At 41.6% G+C, this 27,528-nt stretch overlaps 1 protein-coding gene across 17 annotated transcripts in view; it reads left to right on the top strand.

Moving 5' to 3' along the window:
• Nucleotides 1-27,528, top strand: part of LTBP1 (latent transforming growth factor beta binding protein 1) — a 423,263-nt gene that overhangs the window by 145,445 nt on the left and 250,290 nt on the right. For 7 of the 17 annotated variants that reach the window (XM_033425264.2, XM_033425268.2, XM_033425269.2 and 4 more), the window contains exons 4-5: nt 3,314-3,483; nt 26,247-26,414. In XM_033425264.2, coding sequence (XP_033281155.2) covers nt 3,314-3,483; nt 26,247-26,414 — 338 coding nt within the window. Of the gene's footprint in view, nt 1-3,313; nt 3,484-10,657; nt 10,791-20,847; nt 20,976-26,046; nt 26,415-27,528 lie in introns of those variants that run through there. The other 10 variants (XM_049696312.1, XM_049696309.1, XM_004268205.4 and 7 more) reach the window with 5 other exon arrangements.

Raw genomic sequence — 27,528 nt, 5'->3', positions numbered from 1 at the left:
TATTTAAAAAAATATGTATGGATGTGTACTGGATCTCCAAGTAAAATGTGCTTCTTACTGTAGATTGAGATAAAAGAAGTTAAAATATTTAGGTATGGCTTCCTTCCTGCTACAACAGTCAACATTTCTCAGTCTGCCCTCCTCTCCTACAGATTTGTTGAAATTTTTCCTGTATGTGTTAATGGGCTTTGTGAAACATTTTTAGTATCCTTGGTCAGTACCTGTGCCACACATCAGAAAGGATGCTGGAGCCAAGACCCTGAGGTCTCCAGCTCTGTCAAATGTGAAATTCTTACTTATGGGACTGAGTGGATATCCTGGGGAGTCCAGTGGAGTGGGGGAGGGAGGAACACTAGAGGCGTGAGACAGTAGATGTTTGTCAGAACAGAGTACTTCAGTATTTTAATGACTAGTGTGGCTGTCCTATTGCATAACAGCCAAATGTCAAGTCTGGATTTTTCTTTTTTTATTCCTTACCTATAACTTTTAGGGCTTCCTTGGAAGGGAAAATATATGGGTGCCCGCAAATCCATTTTGAACCAGGGGTCCTGTAGTTTTCATTTTAATCTAATTTTCTTTAAACATTTTGGTTTTCCCTTAAAAAATTATTTATAATGCTATGACAGATCTGATTTTCACTAGCGATTGTTAAGCCTTTTTTTTTTTTTTATGTAAAGGGCTGGGGGAAGAGAGGAGAAAATCCCAATTGAATGAGATTTTTTTTCTTCTTCCCTGGGAGATAGGAAACACTACATATACTTGAGTAAAAGAGAAGGAAAAGAAGAGTTAAAGAGGATATATATTTGTAAGGCTGAGAGATGGTCCAAAGTGGATATAATTGTGAAGGGTGAAATTAGAGGAAAAGGTAGATGCCAACCATGAAGGAGGAAGTGAGGAACAGAGAGTAGGATGGTGATTACACTTGATTTCTATTTGTGGAATGAGTGAGTGGACAGTTGCCTCTACTTGCCCCACATGGTGTCACTTCTTATGGCTTTGCTTCTGCATGAAGCCACGAGACAGAGTGGCCTGTCTGTTCATCTGTGTGTGTCTGTGTGTCTGTCTGTTCATCTGTGTGTGTCTGTGTGTCTTTGCGAGCACATGTGTTTATTCACATACTCGAATTGGAGGAAAGTGAAGGAGATGGAGGACGAGGAAGCACAGCTCTGTGTAGTTTCATATTTGCAATGTGTTTGTCGCTTGTAGGATAGTTATAGTAAGACGTGGGTACCATTACCAGTACTATTACTCATTTCCTTTAGTTAATGATGGCTGACGTTTGTTACTCAAGTTCTAGACCTGGTACAGCTCTCTTGTTGGTTCATTACCTTTTTGTTATGTTTAGGGAAAAGGAGCCCACACACACATGTGCTTTCAGCTCAGTTTCTTGCTGCTTCTCACTTCTGTGATTCAGAGGGGAGAGAAAGGGAGGACCTGAACTAGAAGGCAGAGCCCACGGTCACCCTTATCTGGCAGTGGTCAGAGCAGGAATTAGTTGTAGCAGCTTCAAGGTCTCTTGGAATGCCGGGCTGTCCTCTTCTGAACAGGAGTCAGCCTGTACTTCTCTCAGCAGGTCCCAGTAGTATAGTGACGGGGTTGACAGTGTAGCTGGGGAGCGAGTTGCCCCTGAGATGAGAAGGAGGGCTTCCCCGTTCCACAAGGCTGACAGAGCAGCCTTGTGGTTCTTATCAGTCACCACCAGATGTGTCCAGCTGTTTCACTTTCTACTTCATCCCAATCAAACATACTTAAAGTTCAAACCAACACTTACATCATCAAAACAAAAGTGTTTACAATGTTAAGCTTTAGGCTTTTAGTAACTTAAGTCAGTCATCCAGTGACTAAGAGAATGCCCTTCCACGGCATTGTGTCTGGGAAAATCTAGGCACAAGATGTATTTTCCTAGGCTTTCCTGGGACTACAGGGTTGAAAGTAATAGGTTTAGATCGCTGACTGGCTAAGAGGGAAGCACCCTTAATCCCAGCCTCTTCTATTTGTCTCTAATGGTTGTCTTGTCTCACAAAATACCTCATCCATCCCCACCAGAATGAATCCGATAGGCTGGATTTATTCAAGATTCTGCTACTGCTTTTGATGAGACACTGTGTGGGTGTTTTTGGTGGCTTGATGATTTATCTTTCTTGCTCGCCACCCGTGGTGTCTTTTCTTCCTCTTGTTCAGATAGTCCCTCATTAGGGCCAGTCTTTTGGGAAGATGGTTGACTGGGCTAAACTCATGCTAATAAGGTGCCACAAAACCCCAGTTATAGTATGGTAGTTTGGAAATATTGTTCGGTTTAGATGGCTTTAACGTGTCACAGTCAATAATATTCAAGATTATAGCAGAGGGCAAGTTTCCTTCCAGAGGCTCAGTTTGCTGCTAAAATGGTCTGTTCCAACAATTTTAATAGCAAGTTTGCATTTTCCAGGATTAGTGGATGTATCTTCTTTATATTCTACATTGTTTGTCTTGCTTAGTGAATGATTTCAATTCTGTCCCTCAGGGAGTGATTAAATCTTGATGAAGGCTTATTTTAAAGTATACAGTACACGCAGCAGAACTGTCATAGAAGAGAAAAGGGTTCAACCAGGAGGGTGAAAACACAGTAATCGTGTTCAGGAGTCCTCAGAGGTCTTGACTCGTGTCATTGACAAAATTATGAGATTGTCATAAGTTATTATTCTTATTATTCTTAGAGACTAGTAATTATGAAACACTTAACCTAAATAGTACAGTTTTAATCATTGAGATACAGCATAAAATATTAAAATAAATGTTAACTACAATGTTATGAGTGTGTTTTTCCCCATCATCATAATTTATATTTCAAAAGATTATAAAATATTTTTCAGTTTTTGTGTGTTCAGATTTTTACAAGAATTTTTTTCTTAGCCCTGTGCAGTAGATATTCCATGATACAGAATAGGAAAGTGAAGCTCAAAGAGGTTTACTACCTTCCTGATATACATACCTGTTCATGTATGTTTTTGTCTTAAATATAACTTGCGTGTGTTGCATGAGGGCTCATGGTAGCTGTGCTTTCAGTGCTTTGATAGACTCCGTCTGTTGACGACCTGTATGTCCTTACACTTCTTGACTGGACAGGCAGAGTCCCCTTTATGCTGGAGGTTTCCAAGGGTAAGGTGTTATTATTTCTTAATATGTCATGACTACAGTATTTGAAGGAAAAAATTAGCCTTGCATGAAATTTTTATGCTCCTTTCTAAGTTTAACTGATTTCTTATTCTTTCCTTCTTAGTTGACTTTAAAAGTCCGTTATTAATTTCCTTATCCTTACTTTGTTTCTTTCCAGAGTGACACCCCTTTCCTCACAGAATGTGATGATTCATCATGGCCAGGCCCAGGAATATGTGCTCAAGCCCAAGTACTTTGCAGCTCAGAAGGTGATTTCGGGAGAGCAGTCTACTGAAGGTTCATTCCCTTTAAGATTTGGACACGATCATGTGGCAGCACCTTTTCAGTGTGAGTATGTCCTGTCAATCATCTTTCTAAGTTACAGTATCATGGTTTGGAAACACTTCGCTCTGTAGATGGCTTTAACATGTCACAGTAGATATAATTCAAGAATCATTTTTTAAAAATCCATACTGGTTCCTGAAACAACCAGACAGCAATATGGTTTCCTTCTTCAGAGGCAAGGCAGTTTTCCTGGACATTGCAGGATCTGAAGTGACTTGCCTGTAATGCTGTTTCTGCAAGATGCCTCCGTTTCCAAGATATACTTGCTCTAATTTTCTGTGCAGTTGTGTGGCTGATATGTTTACATTGATAAAATATTTTCCTTAGTGAGCTAGCCAGGATTTATTCCTTGTGAGATGTGTGCAGCGTCCTGCATTACCCTCCGAGATTTACCTACTGTGGATGTTTTCATGTTAGGAGGGCAATGTTTTTAGTGTATCGGTTCCATGGTGTGGCAGGTTTTACTGAGTTTGTAAAGAGCTATTGTATCAGTGGCCAGCTTGGTTACTATCTCGCTATGGGGGAGGTTCAAGGACAAGCCCCAGCTCAGAGGGTGGGGAATGTGATGATTTGTGGGTTAAATATTACAGAGTGTCTGCTGGCAGCATCTGGAGAAAACGTTCTTCAGTGAGGCGGCAGACCGTTCAAAGGGGAGAGCGGGATGCACGCACTCCTTCCAGCAGCTTCCTGCTCTGTCTCACGTTGACGGATGGCCTGCGCCATAAGTAATGAAAGAGAATGCCAGTTGTGAGGTTGAAAAGGACTGTCTTTCACCACCCAGAGTAGTGCGGAGAGCTGAGAGAGAATTCTTACTACTGTTTGGCGCTTCAGAAGCCTGTGTCTGTATGGGCTTGATTCCTGGGGAACACCTCCACATCCCGGAATTGGCCACTTAACAAAAAGAGTAGCTAACATAAGGTATGTACATTCCACTTTTCATCTTTTGAGAAAATTGTGCTCAGGACTTGAGGCTGGACCCCAGAGCAATAGTCTGAGGTGATCTATTGGGATGATGAGGGAACAATGGAGAAATTGTGTAGATCATCTCCTTGCCCTTTAGAAAGGATAGCTTCCAAGTTATTTGCAAAACAATAGGCGTATCATCTTGTTTTTAAAGCTCCTTTGATTTCAGTGCTTAATAGCTGTTCTCTAGAAATATCCCTAAGTATGTAATATTTTTCTAATCTCTAAAAATCTAAAGAGGTACTACATTTCCTTGAAGCTTTATATAGATCATATTTTATAGAAGCTCTCCAAAATTAGAATGTGATGGGAAGAGTTTTTGAAAGCTTATGATCATACTGATAAAAGAATTCTGAATTTCATGGAGGTGTCAGGAAAAGATGGTTTGGGAATCTCTGGTATTAAGACTGGAGACTAGTTTAATTTGCCTGAGTATCATCTAGAGCAAGGGTCTGCAAATTTTTTCTTAAAGGACCAGATAATAAATATTTTAGGCATTGGGAGCCAAGATACAAATTGTGGATGTTACATATAGGTACGTACATAACTATTTAAAATGTAGACATTTAAAAATGTAAGAACTCTTAGCTAGTAGGTTGTTTAAAAAAAAAAAAAGTCAGGTAGCTGGCTGGATTTGGCCCATGGGCTGTAGTTTGCCAACTGGTAATCTAGAGACTTAGTTTCTCAATCTACTAAAAAGACAACCTATGGAATGGGAGAAAATATTTGCAAATGATGCGACTGACAAGGGGTTAATATTGAAAATATACAAACAGCTCATACAACTCAGTATCAAAAAAGAAAAAACAACAACCACCCAATCAAGAAAGGGGCAGAAGACTTGAATAGACATTTTTACAAAGAAGGCATACAGATGGCTAACAGACACATGAAAAGATGCTTAACATCTCTATAAGAGAAATGCAAATCAAAACTACAATGACGTATCACCTCACACCTGTCAGAATGGCTATCATCAAAAAGTCTACAAATAACAAGTGTCGGAGAGGATGTGGAGAAAAGGGAACCCTTGTACACTGAGGATGGGAATATAAATTGGTGCAACCACTGTGGAAAACAGTATGGGGGTTCCTCAAAAAAGTGAAGATAGAGCAACCATAAGATCTAGCAATTCCTCCATATGATCTAGCAGTTCCACTCTTGGGTATGTATCTGGAAAAAATGAAAACACTACTTTGAAAAAATACATGTGCCCCAGTGTTCAGTGCAGCACTACTTACAATAGCCAAGATATGGAAGCAAACCAAGTGCCCATCAACAGGTGTTTGGATTAAGATATGGTGTGTGTATATAAACAATGGAATATTACTCAGCCATAAAAAAGAATGAAATACTGCCATTTGCAGCAATGTGGATGGACCTAGAGAATATTATGCTTAGTAAAATACACTGGGCAAAGACAGATGCTGTATAATATCACCTATATGTGGAATCTAAAAGATAATACAAATGTATATACGAAACAGACTCAGAAGGGGGGGGGGAAATTAGGGGTATGGGTTTAATAGATACAAACTACTATATGTAAAATACATAAGCAACAAGGATACACGTATAACACGGGGAATTATACCCATTGTCTTGTAATAACCTATAATGGAATATAATCTGCAAAAATGCTGAATTAGTATGTTGTATACCTGAAACTAACACAGTATTGTAAATCAGCCATGCTTCAATTGAAAAAAAATCAATCTGCTGAAAATATATAGATTTTGGACCTGATTGGTGCCTGAAACAGGACAATTAAACCAAAAGATGCTCTAGAGGCCCTGTGTGTAAGCAACTGTTCTTCAGTGTCGCTGTTCCCAGCAACCCCCCCTCCTCCCCATGATGATTCGCAGACGTAGCTCTACTTGGTTTGGAGGCAGCCAGAAAAGCACGAACTACCAGGAAACCAGTTGTGTTAGATAAGTCTAGTTTCCTTTAATGTTAGTGTGACATGCCACAGCGCTGGGGAAAGTAATGGATGTTACTCCTGGTTGTTTATAGAAAGCCTTTTGATACTGATGGAAATAACATTTTCACTGGTTGACCCATTAATGGCCGTGCAGCTGGACTGAATTGCATGAATCACCATGAGTTCCTCAAAAAGTTAAACATAGAGTTACTCTATGACCCAGCAGTTCCACTCCTAAGTATATACTCAAGAGAAGTGAAAACGTGTGTACACAAAAACGTATGTACAAATGTTCATAGCAGTGTTATTCACAATAGCCAAAAAGTGAGAACCAAACTGCCCATCAACTGATAGTAGATAAACAAAATGTGGTATATCTTGCCATTGGCTGTTCAGCCACAAAAAGGAATGAAATATGATACATGCCACAACGTGAATGAACCTTGAAAGCATACTGAATGAGTCCAGGTACAAAAGAATTCAGATCACATATGATTCCATTTTTATATGAAATGTCTAGAACAGGCAAATTATATGTAATATCCATGCAGACAGATAGTAGATTAGTGGTTGCTGGGGGCTGGGGAGAGCAGGAATGGGGTGTGACCATTGATGGGTAAGGAGTTTCTTTTGGGCTGATGAAAGTGTTCTGGAATTAAATGGTTATCATGGTTGCACAAAGTGTGAATATGGTAAAGCCATGTTATGTTAAAAATAACACAAAAATACTTAAAAATTATTTCCAAATAAGTAGTTATAAAAATTTCAAGGAATGGAGGTCACTGGTTCTCTCAGAAGTGCTAAGAATGGTGTTGGGTAGAGGGGATCTGCTTTATCCAGTACCTCCTTCGGTAATTTGTAGGAAAGATTTGACTATGTAAACCAACTTCTGTTGTGGTTGGTTTAGTAGTGTTTTTAACCTAGAGGGAGGGAAGTTGAAATGACATGATGATAACATTTAAAGGCAATCTTATAAAAACAGTCAGTTCAGATTATCTTAGTATCTGCTCAGGAGCAGACCCAAATATCTCTCTCACACCTAAAGAGATTATTTCAACACAATGCACTAGAAAAAGATCTTGCTTGAGGGTAGTAAGTATCCATGCCAGACTATCTGCTGTTGTGCTGAAAATACCATGGGATGCTTGATGATATTAAAACCAGAAAATAACATTTCTATTTTGGTCCATGGTGGAAGGATTGTGTTATCATCAGGGTTAATAATGGAGAGCTTCCTAAGGTAGAGTGTGGAGTTACTTATAAAGGAGAGCTTTAGGATGTAGCTGAAAAGCTCCCTAGACTACTGATTTGCGGCATTATGCAAAGAGTCCTAGAGCTAAGAAATTGGAGAATCTCCGATTTGAATATTCACCTGCTCCACTTTTTTTTTTTCTATTACCTCAGTTTAATATTTGGAAATTTTTAGAAATGTAGACTTTTATAATTGGATTTCTCATTGCTAATTCCAGTGGTTTTCCTCTCAAGGTGGGCTTAGCTTTTAAAAAGGTTAATTATATTTTAAAGTTGTCTATTGAAATCTTACTTCAGATTCAACAAAGCCAAAATCTTAAATTTTAGGAAAGGCAGACACCATCTTTTATATACTACCTTTCTAAAGTTTCTAAAATTGATACAAGTCAGACTCTTAAAAGAGTTGCTAATTTATCTCCTGATGTGCTGAGAGACATGAGAGAGTGATTGATTATTGGCATTGAGAAAATATGATACTGTTCAGTTATAAAAAGTTAGGAGAAACCCACTTTTAATTTTTACTTAACTTGTTAAACATAAGCTTTCTGCTTAGGTAAACACCCATAATGGTGCAGGAAGCACATACACAGCCCCATTAGGCCGCTTCTGACAGAAGAAAACCTTATCGTGCCTGCACTGGGACCCCAGGAAACATCTTAGCCCTGGATCCTGTGGTCTGTGCTGACCCCTCCCATTCCTTGCAACAGGCCAGTCGACTCAGCTTCTGCTCCCACCCTCACCGCCCCCCCCCACATGAGTCACGGGCTGACTGGAATTCCTGGCTCCCCCATTTGAAGATACAATAGCCCTCCTCAGCAGGTCTTAGTTCTGAGAGGGAGGCAAAGAGTCCATTGAGCAACTTTGCTGCCCAAATCCCTGCAGCCCAGTTCTGGCCTGACCGCAGTCCATGTTCCCATACTCTGAAGAGCACGGGCCCTTTGGGCACACGAGCCTTCCTCTTTTAGCGACACTATGGTTGAATGTGCTAGCATTAGCCTTCAGGCTGTGTTCACACTGCCATCAAGAAGCATAAGACATGAAAGTATCTCAGGGTTTGATGGCAAGTGTTATATCTCCCCAGGAAAAAAAGTTCATGTGTCTGGAGTACAGATTTTCTGTGGTTGCAGACTGATAGAGCGAAGATGTTACCATTAAAACTGCATCTTCCTGGTTGTCCTGAGAGAAGAGAGTAGTTCTGCAGAAGGTTAGAGGACACATCCAAGATTTTTGCTTTCGCAAAACAAATCTGAAGTTTAAAGGGTAGGCGGGCAGTGTTTGGCTTGGGCTGTTGTGCTTATGCCAGCCATTTCAAGTAGGTGGGCAGGAATACTCATTAAAGGCTCGGAGGCACAGTGCTAGTAACAGAATCTTCACAGGGAGGGAGTCTGTGGTGTAGTTCAGAGCACCCACCATAGACGGAAGTTGGCTTTAAGGAAGACCAGATTCATCCTCCACTTACCGGGCCTTTGCCAAAAGGGAGAAACCATGGTGTGGCAACTAGATGAAGGCAAATGTAGATGTAATAAGTACAGATGAGAAGACTTGGAACGAGATTCTTAAGTGCAGGATGAATTTGCAATATGGATGCCTCCAGAGGAAGAACAGTTGGAAAATGCGGGTGAGGAGGAGTCTGAGAACCACCCTCACCTCATTTGGGTGTTGAAGTTTAAGATATGAGTGATAGAAAGATCGTGTGAAGAGAGAAAAGGGAAGGGGAAATCAAGTGTGCTGGCAATCCCAGTTCTCTGAGATGCCCTCTCTGTTAGTTCCTGATTGGTTGGGAGCCCTACTAGGGCAAAGCTTTGCAGACGGACAAACTGGGCACTTTGGAGGAAGGAGAATTCCGTAGACTTAACATTCTTCAGCACTCGAAATCCTCCCCTGCATGGAGACTACCCTTAGCTTGTCATGTGCAGGTAAGTGTGTCTCGAGGGAATGGCTCCACACCAATACAACAAGTACGAAGTGACAGTGGAAGCTGTACGAGCCAGAAACGATCTTACATGAAGCTGATGCAAACTAACAAATGATTTAGCATTTAAAAAGGATACTAGGGGGCTTCCCTGGTGGCGCAGTGGTTGGGAGTCTGCCTGCCGATGCAGGGGACACGGGTTCGTGCCCCGGTCCGGGAGGATCCCACATGCCGCGCAGCGGCTGGGCCCGTGAGCCATGGCCGCTGAGCCTGCGCGTCCGGAGCCTGTGCTCCGCAGCGGGAGAGGCCACAACAGTGAGAGGCCCGTGTACCCCCCAAAAAAGGAAAAAAATAAAAAAAATAAAAAGGATACTAGGTGTGAAAACATACTGCCTGGAGGAAGGGTTGATAGAAAAGCTCTGTGCCTTTTCCCTTGTAAACTCAGCAAGTTCCTGGAGCTGCTTGGTCATCTCCACACAGTGTTGTTTGGGAATCAGGAGCATTGAGCCAGTTTCCCAGCCATGTGGCTATGTGGATCTTAGCACTAAGATGGCCAGAAGAAAATCACCCAGTCTTCAATAATTTCTGGTAAAATCCTTGTTGGCCTTAAAAGCCTAGACAGCAGAGCATCTGCATACTGGGTATAAAAATTGCTTGAGAAAAGCCTTCTGGTGGATGTGGGTGAACACCAAGGTTTTGCTGAGTTTGATGTCCTTAGGAATTCAGGTTCCTTTGAAGGACAGAGTATTACCTATTACAGAAGTTGTTCCATGTGTGGTCTTGCTGTGGCCGCCGTGCCTCCGTTGGAGGGACGAGGGCAGGTGGTTTATTTCATCCAGGGGTTGTTTGGTCATATCCCAGTCCCGGAAGGTATGTGGATGTGAACTTCTCACCACCTGATTACTCACGCACAGTTCAAGATAGCTGGGCAGTGGTAGGCATGGGCTGATTGTAAACGCTGCCAAGAAGCTTATCCAGCAATGTGAAAACAGTGGAGGAAAACCTAGAGTGAGAGCATTATGTAACCTAAATTCCCCAGTGGGCAGCCTTCCGTGCCAGAGAAAGAGGCTTTAAACCCAAAGGGCCCAAGGTTTCATAACAAGCCAATCCAAGGATATTTCTGGGTGTTGAGACCGAGTTCAAGATATTGAGAAACACTGTGTGGCTCCAGAATATTCTGTGACCAAACTGTGATATTTCTAAGGAAACATAAAACACATGAATTCACAGTTTGCCTGAGGGAAACTACAGTGCAACGTTCTGGTAAGAGAAAACTTGAATTTGAAAGAAGATGGTGCCTACTCAGCCCCAGGATTTATTTACCAGAAACTGAGGGCGTGACTTGCTTTTTCTTCTAAATGGGAAAATAGCTTCTAGAAAATTAATCATCATTAGAGTTGAAATGATACTTTTGATACAAAAGTTCTGCTTATGAGGTGTTATAAAAGGAATTAAAGTAGAATGCTTTGTCTTCTTGTGGGTCAGTCTCCTTGTAGAAAGGTCCTCTTAGCATTGAAAATGATGGCCTTGTGGTGAATCTGTACCCACTTTGTGGAGGTAAAGACCTCAGTACCTTCTTTGTGTTTTTGTATGACATTTCTTAAAGAAGTTTTTGTGTTGTGATTATCTACAATTTTAGTTGTGCATTATTTTTCAATATTGACTTAGTATTAGCGTCTTATGAAATTGTACTTCAGCTGAAAGCCAGCTGTCCTTGTTCTCCCTTGCTCCTCGCATACGAAGGTAGTAGAAATTAATACATGGCAGGAGTAGGAGGAAAACCTTTCTTCCCTAGAAGGTAATCGCAACATGGTTCTATGTGAGTAATTCTTCTGGCAGGCAAACTTTAAATAATGAAATATGTGTATATACACATAAACACACAAATATATTCAATCAAATACATAAATGTGTATTATTTAAAAATTTACTTTTTTGGAGCTCCTTATAGTATCCATATAGCAAGTATCCATTAAAAAAGTTTTCTTGTAGCCCTAACTGTGCTTCACAAGTTTCTCTCAAGGTACCAGTTTAACTAAATGAAAACATTTTAGGTAGGCAGTGGTGGCTCTTGTAAAAAAAAATCATAGATATTTTAAAATCCTTGTATCCTAGAAACAGATTTGGAAAGCTTTGCTGAAAGCAAGCGAGCATCATAGAGCAGATGAGAGGGTGTTAGTCATAGTTTCTTTTGGTTGATGGCCTCTGGGCTTCTTATGTGGGATTGAGCACTCTCCTTTAACAACGTCTGGAACCCCACACACCAGGCAGCTGCGCTGCTTGTTTTAATGATCACCATTTAACGGCTGCAGGTGCATCTCAGGATCGCTCTTTCCCCAGCAGGAATGATACTGATGAAATGAATCAGAATCTCTCTTAAGGTGTTTGTAAGTTAGAGCTAAGCAGTACACAACTGTAACAAAAGTGAAACACCAGCAGAAGCAGCCAGAGAGAAGCTTTCTATCTCATTAATGTTGTATATAAGAATGAAGTTCATCAGCCTTTTCTGAAAAGCACTGGGGACAGGGTAACATATAATGGGGTGCTACAAGTACTGTGGATTCCCAACATCATCTTTGCAGTTACTGAAATGTGCCCTAGTCTCCATGAGGGCTGGCTATCCCTGGATCTTCTTGGGGCTTATCTCCCTTATTGCTTCACACAGCTTTACCATACCATGCCATCACTCCAGATAACATGTACCCCTCACATTGTGTTGTGGACAGAGACTCTGGCTAACACATGTTCTATTTGTAGCCTTCCCTCTAACAGCTGCCTGTCCTGACATCGTACCCTTCCCTCTAACAGCTGCCTGTCCTGACACCTCAGAGCATCAAACATTGGGGTGGGCTTGTGATGGATAGAGGAGTGGATGGGTCAGTTCTGTCATTTCCTCACAACTACTGAAACACCTAAAGAATTGTTCTGCCTGGCCTGGTTTCAGTAGGACCTGATGTGTTACCGCATTTATGTCTGAGCAGCCATTGGGATTTTTAACAGAAGCATTCTTGGGTCTCAGGGATTCCTGCTCATATGGAATGGAGAATGTCCAGTTTAGAGTTTGGTAGTGAGTGCGGATAGCAACACTTTCAGTAACACTTCCGAAATCCCATTATACCTTTTATTCGTTCATCATTATTTTTGGTTTGGGTTTTCAGGCAACCACAAAGCGGGGGGCGCGGAGTGTGTATAAATTCATAGCAGACATTCTCTGCCATGTCTTGAACCTGGAAGTATAGCGAAGTTAGAGGCCTCTTTTAAAGGAGTTTAAAAATACTCTTAGCAGAGGAAGTGATTCATAATGTTTCTTGTCAGAGATCCCAGTTTCCAAACCACACCTTAATATACCTCAAGAACATACAATACATATTTTAAAAACCTGCTCTTGGTGTTGTAAATTATATTCATGTCTCTGAAGATCAGGAAATTTGGACATAGGCTCATTTATATTCTCCAAAGACACTGTGGATTCAATTCTGGTCTTTCTCCTCATCTATTTAGCACTTACCATATGCCAGCCACAGTGCTAATTGCTGCATATGCATTAATTCAATATGTTACATTGTAATATTAGTACATTATTAGTCTTTTTTTTTTTTTTTTGGCGGTACGCGGGCCGCTCACGGTTGTGGCCTCTCCTGTTGCGGAGCACAGGCTCCGGACGCGCAGGCTCAGCGGCCATGGCTCATGGGCCCAGCCGCTCCGCGGCATGTGGGATCTTCCCGGACTGGGGCATGATCCCGTGTCCCCTGCATCGGCAGGCGGACTCTCAACCACTGCGCCACCAAGGAAGCCCTATTATTCTTTTTTTGAAATAAGTTTATTTATTTAATTTTTGGCCGCACTGGGTCTTTGTTGCTGCACATGGGCTTTCTTTAGTTGCGATGCGTGGGCCTCTCGTTGCAGTGGCTTCTCTTGTTGCGGAGCATGGGCTCTAGGCGCGCAGGCTTCAGTTGTTGTGGCACATGGGCTCAGTAGCTGTGGCTCGCGGGCTCTAGAGTGCAGGCTCAGTAGTTGTGGTGCACGGGTTTCGTTGCTCTGCGGCATGTGGGATCTTCCCAGACCAGGGCTTGAACCCGTGTCCCCTTCCTTGGCAGGTGGATTCTTAGCCACTGCGCCGCCAGGGAAGCCCATTAGAACGTTTTTTGACTGTTTAAACTGTTACCCTACGTGTTATGCATGTATTTGTTAGGAAGCAAAAATACAACAAGGTATAAATTGCCAAAGCAAAACTTGTTCATTGAAAAGTTTGCTACTTTAGCTCTTCGTGTAAGTTACTTTCAGGTGAGTCCAAAGTCAAAATTTGACTATATTTTAAAAAATTGTCAACTGTATTATATGTAGGACTTTAATGACCATGACACATTTAAAAAATTATCTGAATATAGAGCTCTGGGAAGAATTTTTTTAACAGAAATAATCCAAATGCAAAATAAACCTTTCTAATCAGTGGGTTCCTATTGCCGTTTGAGATCCATTTCTATAGCTTTCAAACAGAATGAAGCAATCAGATCTTACCTGGAAATTGTGTCAGAACCAAAGTCCACAGTAGAATTTTACTTTCTTCTAGAGTTTTTAGTAGTAATTATGATCATAAAAGAAAACATTTCGAGGTGAGATTTCCCCACGTTTAGAAGCTCTTGTGTGTTCTGCTCTGTCATTTATCTTGGAGTAAGTGTTGCTGCTTATTTGAGTTTTTCCTCTAAGAGCTGACTGTATGTAATGAGAACCTCTTGAATTTGCGTATTTACCAGCTTATGAATCATATCCGTACGAATTATTTCATATGGCCCCTGCCACAGCCTTGTGAGGTAATGGGTTGGATGGCTTTATTCTGCATGTCTTTGTTCTACTCTTGACTGCAGGATTGGGAGGGTGGAGCCAGAGCGTGGTTTTACTGTATCCCATCTTGTTGAACCTCTATCCGTTTCTTGGACAAATAAAATTCTTAACACTTATTCCATAAGACTGTTTGTTGTAAGAATGAAGTGAGATGGCATGTGACACCTAACATGCTGCCAGACACGTAGTCTGTGCTCCGTCTCTGTTAATTTCCCTCCTTCATCCTGACCTTCCCATATGTGCTCCATCTTCATTTCTCTCCTTCATCCCAACCTTTCCAAGTGCCTCGTGTCGTGTAATTTTCAAAGTACTGCTCATTAAAAGTGTGGGAGAGGCACTGGGGTTTTGATGGAAGAGCAGGGCTTGCACTGAACTCCCAGCTTCTACCATTTCCTAATAAAATGACCTTGGTCAAGTTTCTGATGAACGTCTGTGTAGTTTCCTAGTCTGTGAAATGGCTGTGAGTGTAACTTACACGGCCATGGTATGTATTTGAGCTTTGTAGCTTAGTAAGCGCCCAGTACATGTTTCATGAGTCCATCAGTCACGCAGACAGTGCTCTGTACGTTTAGAAAGGCCCATATATACTCTTTCTATGTTCTCAGAATCTAGGCAAAAAAAGAAGTGGAAAAGGGTGTGTGTGTTTATATTATCTATTGCCGTGTAACCGAGCATTCCGAACCTTAGTGGTTTTAAGCAACAAGCAATATCTTACAGTTTCTGTGGGTCAGGAATTGGGAATTACCTTAGCTGATTGGTTCTGGCTCAAGTTCTTTTGTGAAGTTTCAGTCAGGGTATCAGGGAAGGGCAGCAGTCATCTGAAGGCTTGCCTGGGGCTGGAAGATCTGCTTTCAGGATTGCTCAATCACGTGGTGATTGGCAGGAAGCTTCAGTTCTTTGTTGTGTGGGCCTCTCCATAGACTCCTCAAGTATTCTCACAGCATGGGAGCTGGCTTCCCTCAGAATGAGTGATCCAGGAAAGAGAGCAGGATGGGAACTGCAGTGCAGTGCCTTTTATGATCTAGGCTCCGAAGTCACAAACCATCACTCTGCTTTATTCTGTTCTTTAGACACGAGTCGCTAAGACCAGTCCGGGCTCAAGGGGAGGGGAACTGGACATCATCTCCTGAAGAAAGACATAGCAAAGAATTTGTGGACACGTTTTAAAACCATCAGTGTTCAACAGGAGAGGCATTAACTTGATGAGAGTCAAAAGGGAAAAGTTGAAAATAAGTAACCTAAAAAGAATTAGCTGACAGCTGAAAAACTTAAAATGTGTAATTACACATCAGTAATTCATTTTTTATTGGCAACTAATCATTTTTCAATTTTATTTATGACATGATACTGGACCGTATTTAGATATAATATGACGACTTTGAGAAAAGCGATATTTAGGCTGAAATCTTGCCTAATGGTGAGACCTATTGAATTTGGCAGTAATCCCTTGGGGAGAGTAGCTGGGGCCATTTGATGGAGTCATTTAAAAACTGAGCCAGGGAGAAATTTGTGCTGGGGAAAAAAGAACTGACAGAATTGGTGTTCTGCAAGCATAGATATATCTGATTCTATAATTCTAAATTACTTTAGAGATTTAAGAAATGCCAGTTTTCTTCTATTATAACTAATAGCTTCAACAGTTTTTTCTTTCAGTTGAATCCATCAAACTTTGGAGGAGTTTTGATAGTTGCACAAATATTCCTATGTTCAGCTTCCTTAGTGCTTCTCAAAATAAAAGGCATTCAAATTTCTAATATTTTGTTTGTACTGGGTTTTCATTACCTGCATGAAAGAGTTGGGATCTCTCAGAGGCACATCACTGTATCTACTCCTGGCCTGGCAGCTCCAGTAACTCAGAATGCCTGTCCAGGGCACAGTAGGTTTTGGTTTCCTTCTCTATCCTGTCTTTTGACTTTTTCTTTCAAGCAAATTTAGGTTTTGTAAAGTGTAACAGGTCATTTTCTTCCTTGTGTCTGCCTTTAATATAAGAGGGAAATTTCCAAGCCCCTTGTGGAAATAGTAGAACGTTGGTGGCATTCAACTCCGTTAATGTTTTTGTGACTTCCAGGTATTAGCTGTTGGAGTTAAAGTCACTTCTCTGCCCTTTGTTTTGTCTGTCTTCCCCTGTATTCCCGGCCTGAGTTCATTTCCTCCCACTGTGTTCTTTCCCATGCCACTCCCCTCTCGCCACATACTCTTTCCCATTCCCAAAAAGGGAGAATCACCAGGTGGGACGTGTGTTTAAAAATAGCAAAGGAGGGTGAGAATACAAACTGTTTTCTTTGGCTTGATTGAGGCCAAGGGAATGTTGGAGGAGAGAAACATACATAAATAGAAGTATGTGCGAAGAGCCAAGAAAAAGTGGAATGTATGGTCGTGCCTAGGTTGGTGAGAACCGTGGATGGGAGTGAAAGGATGAAAGGTGGAGAGAAAGGAGGAAAGGTTTTCTGAGTGGGGGGGTGGGGGGGAGGAAACCGTGAGAAGGAAGCAGGCGTGTGAGTGAGGATCGTTGGACAGTTCTGCCCGGCTGATCCCCTGGCTGTATGCGTGGTTGCTGAAGTTGAGGCTAGATTGGATGTAGGTGGGCAAGAGTCTTCATTTCCTTCGAAGGAGTTTGATTTTGTTGGAAATATTTGTTTTAACAATTACATAGACTAAATGGAATCCTATTTCTCCAAGTATATAGTAGGGATAATTGGGGACCCTCATGGGGAATGGCCCCTACTCTATCAAGCTTGTGAGTAAGTCATGACATTTGTTCCTTGGTACACACGCAGCCCAGGAGATATGGATCAATTTATTCAGACTTGCTTCTCCACATGCAAGCAAACATGTTATTTATGGAAATGGTGAGTGATAGACTGATAACAAGTGCCTCCATTGACTTCTTTTTGGAAAAACAACAAATGTGGGGATAAATAAAACTTAATTCTGTTCTAAAATTAAGGGATAGAAAATTCGAATCATGTGAAGCGTGTCTAGCCCACTGCTTCTGTAAGGAGCCCACACAAACTGGCCAGATTGAATGAGTGTTAGAGATGGAAGACAGGTAAGTGTTTACTGCCCTGCAACTTGTTCTTTTGATTCAGAGACAGTGGTGAAGTCCTTCTCTTAAGCCTCTTCCGCTGCCCTGGCCACAGTGTGGAAGCTAGAGAGTTACATTGTGGTGAACGCTGACATAGGTTGAGGGAAGTGGAGACTTTTCACATGAAAAAGTGCGTCTTTTCAATGGTATTTATCCCTCGGGAGATGAACTCTTAGAGTAACATCTTGAACCATGATGCCAAAAAACTCCTCTAAAAAATCCCTGGGCAAACTTATATAACCCTCGCCAAGTATGCTTGCCACAATTATCAGGATTCTAGATCCAGGCCATGAATTACACTCTCAATTCAGAATTGAGAAAGTGGGTATATTGTGCTCCCTCACGTTATTCTTTATTACTTTTAAAGTTATTACTTTATGACTTTTAAAGTATATTGTGCTCCCTCCTGTTATTCTTTATTACTTTTAAACACAAAACACATTAAGTCTTGTGTTTCTTCAACTCTGCAATCACAGCATCTCAAATACCACTGTTCATTCTGGAGGGGCTGGTTCTCTGGTACTAAGAATTAGCAGAGGAGAGATTTTCACATGCTCTAGATGGGGGCTTTTAAAGTCATGTTGAAGAAAACACCACGGGACAGTGGCCTGGTGCAGTTGTAGGACACCAGAACTGAGGAGGGTACCCCATGAAGTATGCCTGGTCGGTTGAATCCCCTCAGGGTCTATGATGTTAAAGAAACATATTTTACAGAAAAGGTCAGAAAATGAAAATGTCAGAAAGTCATCCGTTTGTTTTGCTAGTTCTCTACTTTTATTACCAACTATATTTTCTTTCCCCAAATATACTGGGTCAGATCCTGCTGGGTGAGTAAACTACTTATTGGGTAAAAGTTAGCTTCTCTTGACTGTAAAATATATTATACCTTGAAACGTATTTGATTTTGTTCCAGGGATAAAAATAGGACCTTTTATTATATTTCTAGAGAAGAGAACTTAGGTTTGGTATTTAAAGAGAGAAAACTCCAGGGAGAAAAAGGAAAGGTTAAAACAATCCCATAGTCTCAAGGTGTGCTTTTTAAAGTCCTACTGGGGGTAGTGGAGTCTGGCTGGCAGGGCAAGGTTGAAGTTGCGAAAACGTGCAATTCTAGGTGAAAATCCTAGTCCTTAAATCTCGAGTCAAGCTAAAGCAAAGATTAAATTAGTGAAATGGGAAATGAGACCCAACTCCTAAAATAAGTGGAAATTTGGGATTAAATCTGCCATCTTTATTGCTGGACTTCTGGGTAGTCCCTCTCCCAGTCTTCCTGAGCTGGGAACCAGTGTATTTCTCTTTTTGGGTGGATTTAATGGCTTAGTGGCAATTCACATCAGACTCGAAGAATCTGGGTAGTAGTGTTTTTAATTTCCTAGTTGTTCTTAGCCTAACAAAGGGAATGAATACTAAGTAAATCAGAAATATATTAAAAAACTAAAATCCTTGGACATCATCGTCAGTTTTATTTATAAAATTAGTGGAAGTTTTCCCTTATGTGTCAATTTGATTTTTGCATAATACATTGCGGAATTTTGGGAGCAAGTAATTGTCTGTTTTTCTTTTGAAAAAGTGCTTGAGAAATTTGTTTCCTGTTTATTCAGTTATTCTGTCATTGGCATGTTTAATTGAAAATTTTTACTTTGTGTCATTGGCCATTTTTTGGTAATGTTTTAATGATTTTAGGGGAAAATGTTTTGTAATGATTGCGGGGTTTCCTGAATAACAGCTTGTGCTTTCCCTTGATCTGAAGCTTTTGTGACTAAAAGATTTCTCTCTGACAAATATAGCATAAAATAAATGTTTTGAGGCTAAAAGTTTCATAGAAGTGTTCTTTATTTTCTTAAAAATATTACTGACAGTTATCCCTTAGATAAATATTACTTCTTTAGTTCTCTGTCAGTGAAGTTTATTCATTCATTTGATATTTCTTGAGCACTTGCTATGAGACACATGTTGAGTATTTAGTAGTGACCAGACACATTCCCGCCCTCATGCAGCCTGTGTTTTTATGACAGTGATCCAATGCTAAATCCATAAAGCGTACTTATAAATAGGAAACGTAAAACAGGACACAGGGAATCAATGTGTGTGGGATGTTGCAGTTTTATGCCAGGTAGTCGGGAAAAACCTCCTTGAAGTCTTGAAGGTGAGGGAGGAAGCCATGTATATCTGGGGAAGAGTATTCTAGGCAGAGGGAACGGGAGGTTCCCTGAGATAGGAATGTGCCCAGTATGTGAGGAATAGCAAGGAGGCCAGCGTGAGTGCTTTGGGAACACGTGTAAGAGACAAGGTCAGGGAGCTCACAGCTTGTTGAGAGCCCAGTAGGCCCTTGTGAGGCCTTTGGCTTGTATTCTGAATGAGACGGGAAGCCACTGAAGGGAGGAGTGCCATGGTCTGACTGCCATACATTAAAGGATGCACCGAATGCCGTGTGGGAAAAAGCTGTAGGAGGACAAAGTTGGTAGCAGGAAGTCCAGCTGGGAGACTGTTGAAATAATCCAGACAGAAGATGATAGTGAATTGCACCAGTGTTTGCCATGAAGGTGGTGAAAAATTGTCCCCTCTGGAAATAGAGTTAACAGGGTTTGCATGTTGTATTGAGTCTCAGATGACCAAAAAAGGATCAAGAATAGACTTGCCATTTTCAGAGATGGGGGAAGACTTGAAAAGGAACAGGTTTGGATGTGGCTACAGAGAGGGATCAAAGCTTAATTTTGAATGTTTTCTTGGGACAGCCACTAGACCTTAGACACCTACCTAGCAAAGTCTCATAAGCAGCTGGACAGCTGGATTCTTGGACACACATCTGCAGTACTCATATGCACATATACAAGGTCGAGGGGGTCCAGACTAGAGTTAAACATTTTCTATACAGAAATCTGTAGATGGTATCTAAATCCATGAGATAAGACAGGATAATAGCATCTGGGAAGTCAGTATGGAAAGGAAAAGGCTACAAAGACTGAGCTCTAGGGCTTCCCCTGGACAGGGTCATGAGGAGCAGTGGCCAGCAAGGCAGGAGAGAACAGGATAACCTAGAAGCCGAGTAAAGAAAGAGTAGCACGAAGCAGAGTGGTTCTTCTGTGTCAAATAGGCTGGAAGTTTGAGTCATACGGAGCCAGAGGATGTACTGTTGGTTTTGGCAACATGGGGGCCAGTGGTGACCTTCACAAGGGCAGCTTTGGTGAAGGGTTCACAGCAAAAGCTTGGCTGTGGCAGGTTCAAGAGAGAACGGGAGGGGAGGTGGTGGAGGCAGCCAGTAGGGCAGCTCTTTGGAGGGGTTTTTCTTTAAGGAGAGCTGGGAAATAGAGTGGCAGCTGCAAGAGAGTGGGATGGGGACGATGAGAGGAGAGGTGTTTTCGACAGATGGGGCGCAGTACAGAGGGTTTGCCTGCTGATGGAAATGAACGGGGAGGAAGTCTTTCGTCAAGAGAGGAAGAGGATGCATTGCTTTAGTGGAAGGGTTGGCTTTAGGTAGAACCACCTTCTTCATCGGGAGGGAGGCAGGACAACTATAGATCCAGGTAAGTTGGTAGGCCTGGCTTCGTAGCTTCTATTTTCTCCATGAAATAATAAGTGAAGTCATACTTGAGTGTTAACTAGTTAACCATCTGCTGCATTTCTGCCAAATGAATATTTTGGGGAGTGTCGTTACATTTTTAAACATGGCTTATTTTTAGTACCTGCTTTTTGAGAACTAAGCAATTCTTCAAAAAACTCAGAATATATCCAGAAACGTATTCTTGTATTAAATGATTTAATATACTCGCCTTCTTTGCCTCACTATAGGCCTGTCTCTTTACATGTATAAAAATGGAAAGAAATCATACATGTATCTGTAAGAGATGAGTAAGTGATACCGTTTCCTTCAGTGAATATTAAGGGGACATGGAAAGGAGGAGGAAGCACAGATGTTTTACCTTCTATCACCTGCGTAGCAACTCTTTCTCTACCTCTTCATTTAGTTAGTTCTATGTGGAAAAACCACAAGAGGTGGTACTGGAGAGTAACCCTAGATTCTTATCTGAGGAAGTGTCCACAGCAGAACTCGAGTTCTCTGAGTTTCCTTCCCTCTTGGAGAGTTTTCCATGACTGGGGCAATCTGATGAAGTAATCGATTTGATACTGATTTCTATTTACATAGCACCTTCCTTGAGGAACAGAGTATTCTGTGGGCATTATTTTAAGAGTCCTGGAGGAGTTCAGCAAGGCTGGAGAGCTGAACGATCAAGTCTTGTTATTCTAAGCATTATTTAATAACGTTTATGATTTGTCCTTCAAAGAATTCTTGGCCTCCCGGCAGGCAATGGATTGCAAAATGGGAGAATGAGCTGTTAGCTCAGTTTTTCTCCCACGTGACCTGGGTATTGACTCGGCTCCGAAGTCCCACTCAGTCAACAGGGCCGGATGCTTCTCCTTCGCAGAGGATACTGCCGGTGCTGGTTGGCCTCCCCTTGTTGAAGTTGGATGAATGCTGAAGTGCTGTTGCAGCATTCTGGTTGAATGCAGAGGCGAGACTCTTTGTTCATGACCTCTGATGTGAGTCTTGAACTCGTTATATTTATTTCTTTAGCTGCCTTTGCTTTTGGTCACATCCTAGTTTAATGACTGAAAGATGGCAGCTAGACTGAAGTCCGTCTGTCAAGAACAGTGTTCACATTTTTGAATTTTGCTCTGTCGTTAATGATGGGGAAGCAGAAATGAAAGCTTTTTGTATTGGGGAGGGTATCAGCTCCACTTCCATCCCATTTGCCATTCAGTCTGGACGTCTGTGGTTTGTTTTAACCCATGTGCCAGCACCTCTTCTTGGAGGTATGAATGCACACAGGGTCTGGCAGAAGCTGCAGACGGGATGTTGACTTTTGAGTGTCTTGACTGACTGACTAGGAGGCCCAGTGGAGGTGCTGTGTGGCTCCAGGCAATCTGTTTCTAGCCAAGGACTCTAAAACCCAAAGTTTGAAAGTGCCTGGTTGACATTTCTGGGGCTGATTTACCTACAGGGTAACTCACATGTTTTTGTCAGAGGGATCAAGCAAGAAAACTGTGCCAACAGTTGCCCTGTTAACTCCTGACTCGTCTGACTTTGGCTTCTCAGGTTTGTAATTCTTAATCAGCCAATGCGTGCAGCTAGGGATGATCTTCTTCCACTGATTTGACCCGTGGGCTTCACTCTCATCACTGGTGAAGCAAGGCTCTTGGACCAGAATGGCCTCCAGCATCCTGTGCGCCCCGATCTCTGTGGGGTTGTACAGTCATCCTTTGAGTCACTTTGTTCCACATTTATTGGGTTGCCTACTTTACAGAAGGCACTAGGGGTCCTTAGGTATTAATTTATTCAAGGCATTTGAGGAAGATGCCTCTGAAACAGCAAATGGCCTGTGTAGGAAAGGCCACTGTCACTGAAGTCCCACTGAGCTCTTGAGAGATGAGTAGTATTGTCTTCAGCTTGTCACATTGAGGAATTTGAAACTCAGAGCACTGTATGTTAGTTTTGAGTGCTTTAAAACTTAAACTCTTTTACACAATACCCTAGATAATGTGGAAATGATTTGAAAGTAGTGGAAATGATTTTAAAGGAGCGAACACAGGAGAGAATATTATCTAATGCATTTAATGTTTACGGAGATCCTCTCAGAGCTATGGATGACAGTCTAGTGTCAAACAGTTAAGTTTTTCAATGCTGATTTTGAGATTGTGGAAAACTTAACTAATAAGAATGGAGAAGTATTATAAATGCTTCCTGTAGACACAAGAGGATCATCTGAGAGTATAAGGGTCTCTTTTAGAATTAGATTACTTTATAGCAGAATGCTTATGAAACACGAGGGGGGAAATATGAAATAAAATGTATTTTCTGCTTCCAAGAAGATGTGAACATTATAAAAATCAGAATTAAGTCATATGAAACTGTCTCTGCCTCTTGAAAATACAGATGATTCCAGGCCAAAAAGAATTTTTTTTGGCAAAGAAACATACTAAGTTTTTTTAAAACAATAAGCCCAGAGAATCTCAAGTGCCTATAAAGTGACTACTATAGCTGGGAGGTAACATGGGCATAATGATTAAGGGCCTGCTTTCTTTGGATGTCTCAGTTCGCTGAAGTGAGCATAACTTAGGTGATGGTATGAGCATCTGCATGGCAGCTGCTGGTACTGAGAGTTAATGCCAGAGAAGACAAAATAGTTGGCACACCATTTCCAACTTCATTATTGTCCCAAGGGCCAGAAAAAAACATAGAAGTTTATATTCTTTTGAAGTGGGACGATGTTGTCTCTTTTTTGTCTTGGGCTTCACACCCTTACACACACACAGTATTCTCAAGATATTTGTAAGCTTGGTCTGACAACTTAGAGTAAGCTGATTTTTTTTTTTCTTCTACTGTAAAAAAAAAAAAAAAAATCAAACTAGATGAGTTTTGTCTGTTGTAGAATCAGCATTCCATTGTAGTTTTTAAAATTGATGAGGTATAGTCCTAGAGAAATTTTAAATGTCCTGAAAACATTTAAAGCACTGGTTTGAAAACTGTGTCTTTCAATAAAGTTTTATTGGGACATAGTCACACTCATTCATTGACATACTGTTGTTGACAATCTGCTTTCCTGCTACCGCAGCAGAGTTGAATAGTTGCAACAGAGTCCTTTAGGCCTACAGCTCTAAAATATTTACTATTTGGCTGTTTGTGGAAAAAGTTTCTGGATGCCGTCTTGCAAGGGGCTGGAAGACCTGGTTGGCCACTAGGGTATCTTCACACACCAGACTATGTGTCTTGATCTCTTGCATTAGAACCACGGGTGAATGAGAAACAGTCTTGGAAAACCATTTGAAAAGAACTGAGGGTATTTCTGCTCCAGAAGAATCATTTTCTTTTAAGCGAGAGGGCCAACCCAAGTGGATCTCTTCAGGTCCCTTGTAACTTCAGCTTTCTTGGCTTCTGTGGTAATGTCTGTGAGGAGATGAAGGGCTGTCAGGTGGAAGAGGCATTAGATTGTGAGAATGTGGGGAGGTGAATTAGGATTAATGGGTGCAGCTGACTGTGAGGACATAACTTCAGCTTAAGAATAGCACTTGTTAGGGACTGCCCATAACTAGACTGTGCCATCTTAACAGGTAATGAGCTCCCTGTCACTAGAGATGTTCAAATAAAAGTTGTCAGAAAACCTTTGATGTCCCATTCCAACCTTGAAATTCTAACGGCTCCTTTGGGTAAGGTTTTTGTTTCCAAGCTCAGATTTGACCACATTTTATTTTGTTGTTGGCCTTTAGAGGCTTCTTGGATGATTTTCTGAAAACACAATGCTGGTCAAACCAAAGCAATATAAAGGGGGAGAATCTCTTCTGTTGGGCAGGGGATGGTAGAAGATAGGCTGACCCAAAGGCAGGCTTTCCTTTGCCCACTGCAGCAACACAGTGACCACAGGAAGGGCACTGCGTCCAATCAGCCTTAAAGCTTCAAAGATGAATCACGTCTCTTCCGCTGTCTTGAGCTGCTGCTACCATTTTTGCTTTCTGCCTAGACTCCTGGGAAGCGGAAGGACCTGGCTGGGGGCATTTCACAAATGCGGATGTCAAAATAGGGTTTCTGTATTGTGCTTTGCCCCAGTTTATATAGGGGCCTGGCTGCAAGTGGCAATCCTGGATGAGGCCATCCCTTCTCTGTGCAACTCTGTTGTTACTGCACAAAAGCAGCCGTAGACAGTGTGTAAATGCACGAGTGGCTGTGTTCCAATAAAACTTTATTTACAAAAGCAGGCAGTGGGCCAGATTTGATCCCAGGGCCATTGCTTGCTGACCCCTGATAAACATTGAAAGTTAAAACTGGCTGGAAAACATCATTTCTCATTCTCTTATGTTTTGGAGAAAAGGTGAAATGACAGGTCCAGAGTCATAGCATGGCTGAGCCAGGATTACCACCCAGAATCTGACTTGAAGATGAGTATCCACTATGTGATATTGTGCTGCCTCTGCTGTGTAACAGGTGATAGCATCTGGTTTTTAAAAGAGGGCTGTATGAATGAAAGAAATACCTCCTTTAGGTGGCTTGTGAGGAGCCGCAGTGAGAGCTCCAGGGTGGCATTTTAACCGAGGCAATCCTTTAGCCCAGGGCCTTGGCCTCCTTTTCTTAGATGGACCCTGTTCACAGTAAAACAAAATATAGGCTGCATAAATTTATATGGAGAAGGAGTGCCCGGAGTTGTGAAAAAGCACTGGGCTCCTGCAGCTGCGTCACAGGATTTGATCACTTCAGCTGGGAGTGCCAGGAGATTTGAGACAGATGTTTTCAGACATGCTGCATGCCTAAAACATTTCCAGGGGTCGGGCTGCAAATAGTGACTTAATAAGTGGAGGAACAGGGAAAGTATGCAAGTCGAGGACACAAGAGTTTATTCACCACTAGGTGCACGGCCAACCTCTGTGCATTACATCTGCCTGTCAGGGCTGGCTCTTTCATCTGTCGTGCCCTCCGTACTGCTCTTTGTCTGCCCGTGAATAAAGTGCAGCATTGTGGTTAGTAATCCCACTCCAGTGACTCGACTTCAAATGTGGTTTTGGAGTGCATCCCAGAGTTCTGTTTGCTAAGCTTCCTACTCCTGTTTCAGAGACACCACTGGATACAGAGCAGCGAGCACTAAAGGCTTCCCTCTTTCCTTAACCTGTCGGGTTGTGGGCTCTCTCTTTCCCCCTCTCCCTCCTTTCCTTTCTCTTTTTCCTTTTTTTTTTTTTAACCTTCCAAGGCAAGTTCATGGATACTAAGCTGATGTGTTTGTTGTTCTTTTTCTCCCTGCCTCCACTCCTAGTGAGTAACCACACTGGCCGCATCAAGGTGGTCTTTACTCCGAGCATCTGTAAAGTGACCTGCACCAAGGGCAGCTGTCAGAACAGCTGTGAGAAGGGGAACACCACCACTCTTATTAGTGAGAACGGTCACGCTGCCGACACCCTGACAGCCACGAACTTCCGAGTGGGTGAGTTCTAACTGTCCTTGCCGACTAGAGTTTGAGATCGTAGCATTTAGACACCCCCTCCATTCACACTGCTCTCTGCTTGAATGGGTTTCTGTCTATGAGTACGCATATGCTGCTTTCACGAGATCCTTTAAATTACTTTCGGAATAATTTTTAACTTGGTATTTGGTTTCTGAGAGAGATGGCAAGGAGAGTATCGCCCCTAATTGTTTATCATGTATACAGCCTTGTGGTGATGGGGAGGTATCAGTAGGACAGAAGGGAAGAGGCTTTAAATTAAAACCCTAATGTACAGCTTGCATTGATCAATTTCAAATTTTATCTGCTCAGTGATAAGTAGAATTTATGTTAGATTTGATTCATGTTATAAAATTTGGATGGTAGTGATTAAACTTAAACTTTTATGTCATAAATAGCCAGGTTCTTAAAAGTTTCTAAAAATTGTCAAAAATCTGTATTTCAGTTGTAGAAAGGGATACAGACTTGCATCTTTTGCCACGTTTCTGCTGTGTATCAAAAGGCTAAATTATAAGTTGATGTATGACATGGATTTGGGAGAAGATATGCTAGTGGATTACTGTCAGCACTTAAAGCCTTTTAATCTTTCATAATTTAAATATGAACTATGGTAGTTACTGCAAAAAGGCTTTTTACTTTTAAATTCTTGTTTCTTTTTTACTACTTTGTAAATGGAGAAAGTATTGCACACCACTGAATGCTGTCACATTGCCATGTTGTCATGCAATAGGGTATTTTTGTCACAGAGAAATGTCTTTTATTATTTTTTGACCAATTATGGTTTGCCATGTGTACTCAAATAATCACAGACACCCACGATACTTTATGAGTTACTCACAAGAATAACCCAAATGTCAGACAGATAATAACACTGGCTAGATCTGGTCTTTTTATGGAATATTGCTGTTTAGTCTTGAGAGCATGTGTCTAGGAGGTGGCGGGGGGGGGTGTCTGTTTCAAACTGATTTCCATCAAGACAAAATACAAGGAGGCAGTTTGAAGTCCTTATTAGCTCTTTGATTATCCTACTGTTTTACTGTGACTCCGGTTTCTGTTGAGGTCAAAGCACTGCTCTCGATAGTCTATACTTGGAAAA

Source organism: Orcinus orca, chromosome 13 (assembly GCF_937001465.1).
Source record: "Orcinus orca chromosome 13, mOrcOrc1.1, whole genome shotgun sequence".
NCBI classification, from domain to species: Eukaryota; Metazoa; Chordata; class Mammalia; order Artiodactyla; family Delphinidae; genus Orcinus; species Orcinus orca.
Note: the sequence above shows the minus strand (reverse complement) of the source record. Positions and strands in the feature narration are given on the sequence as shown.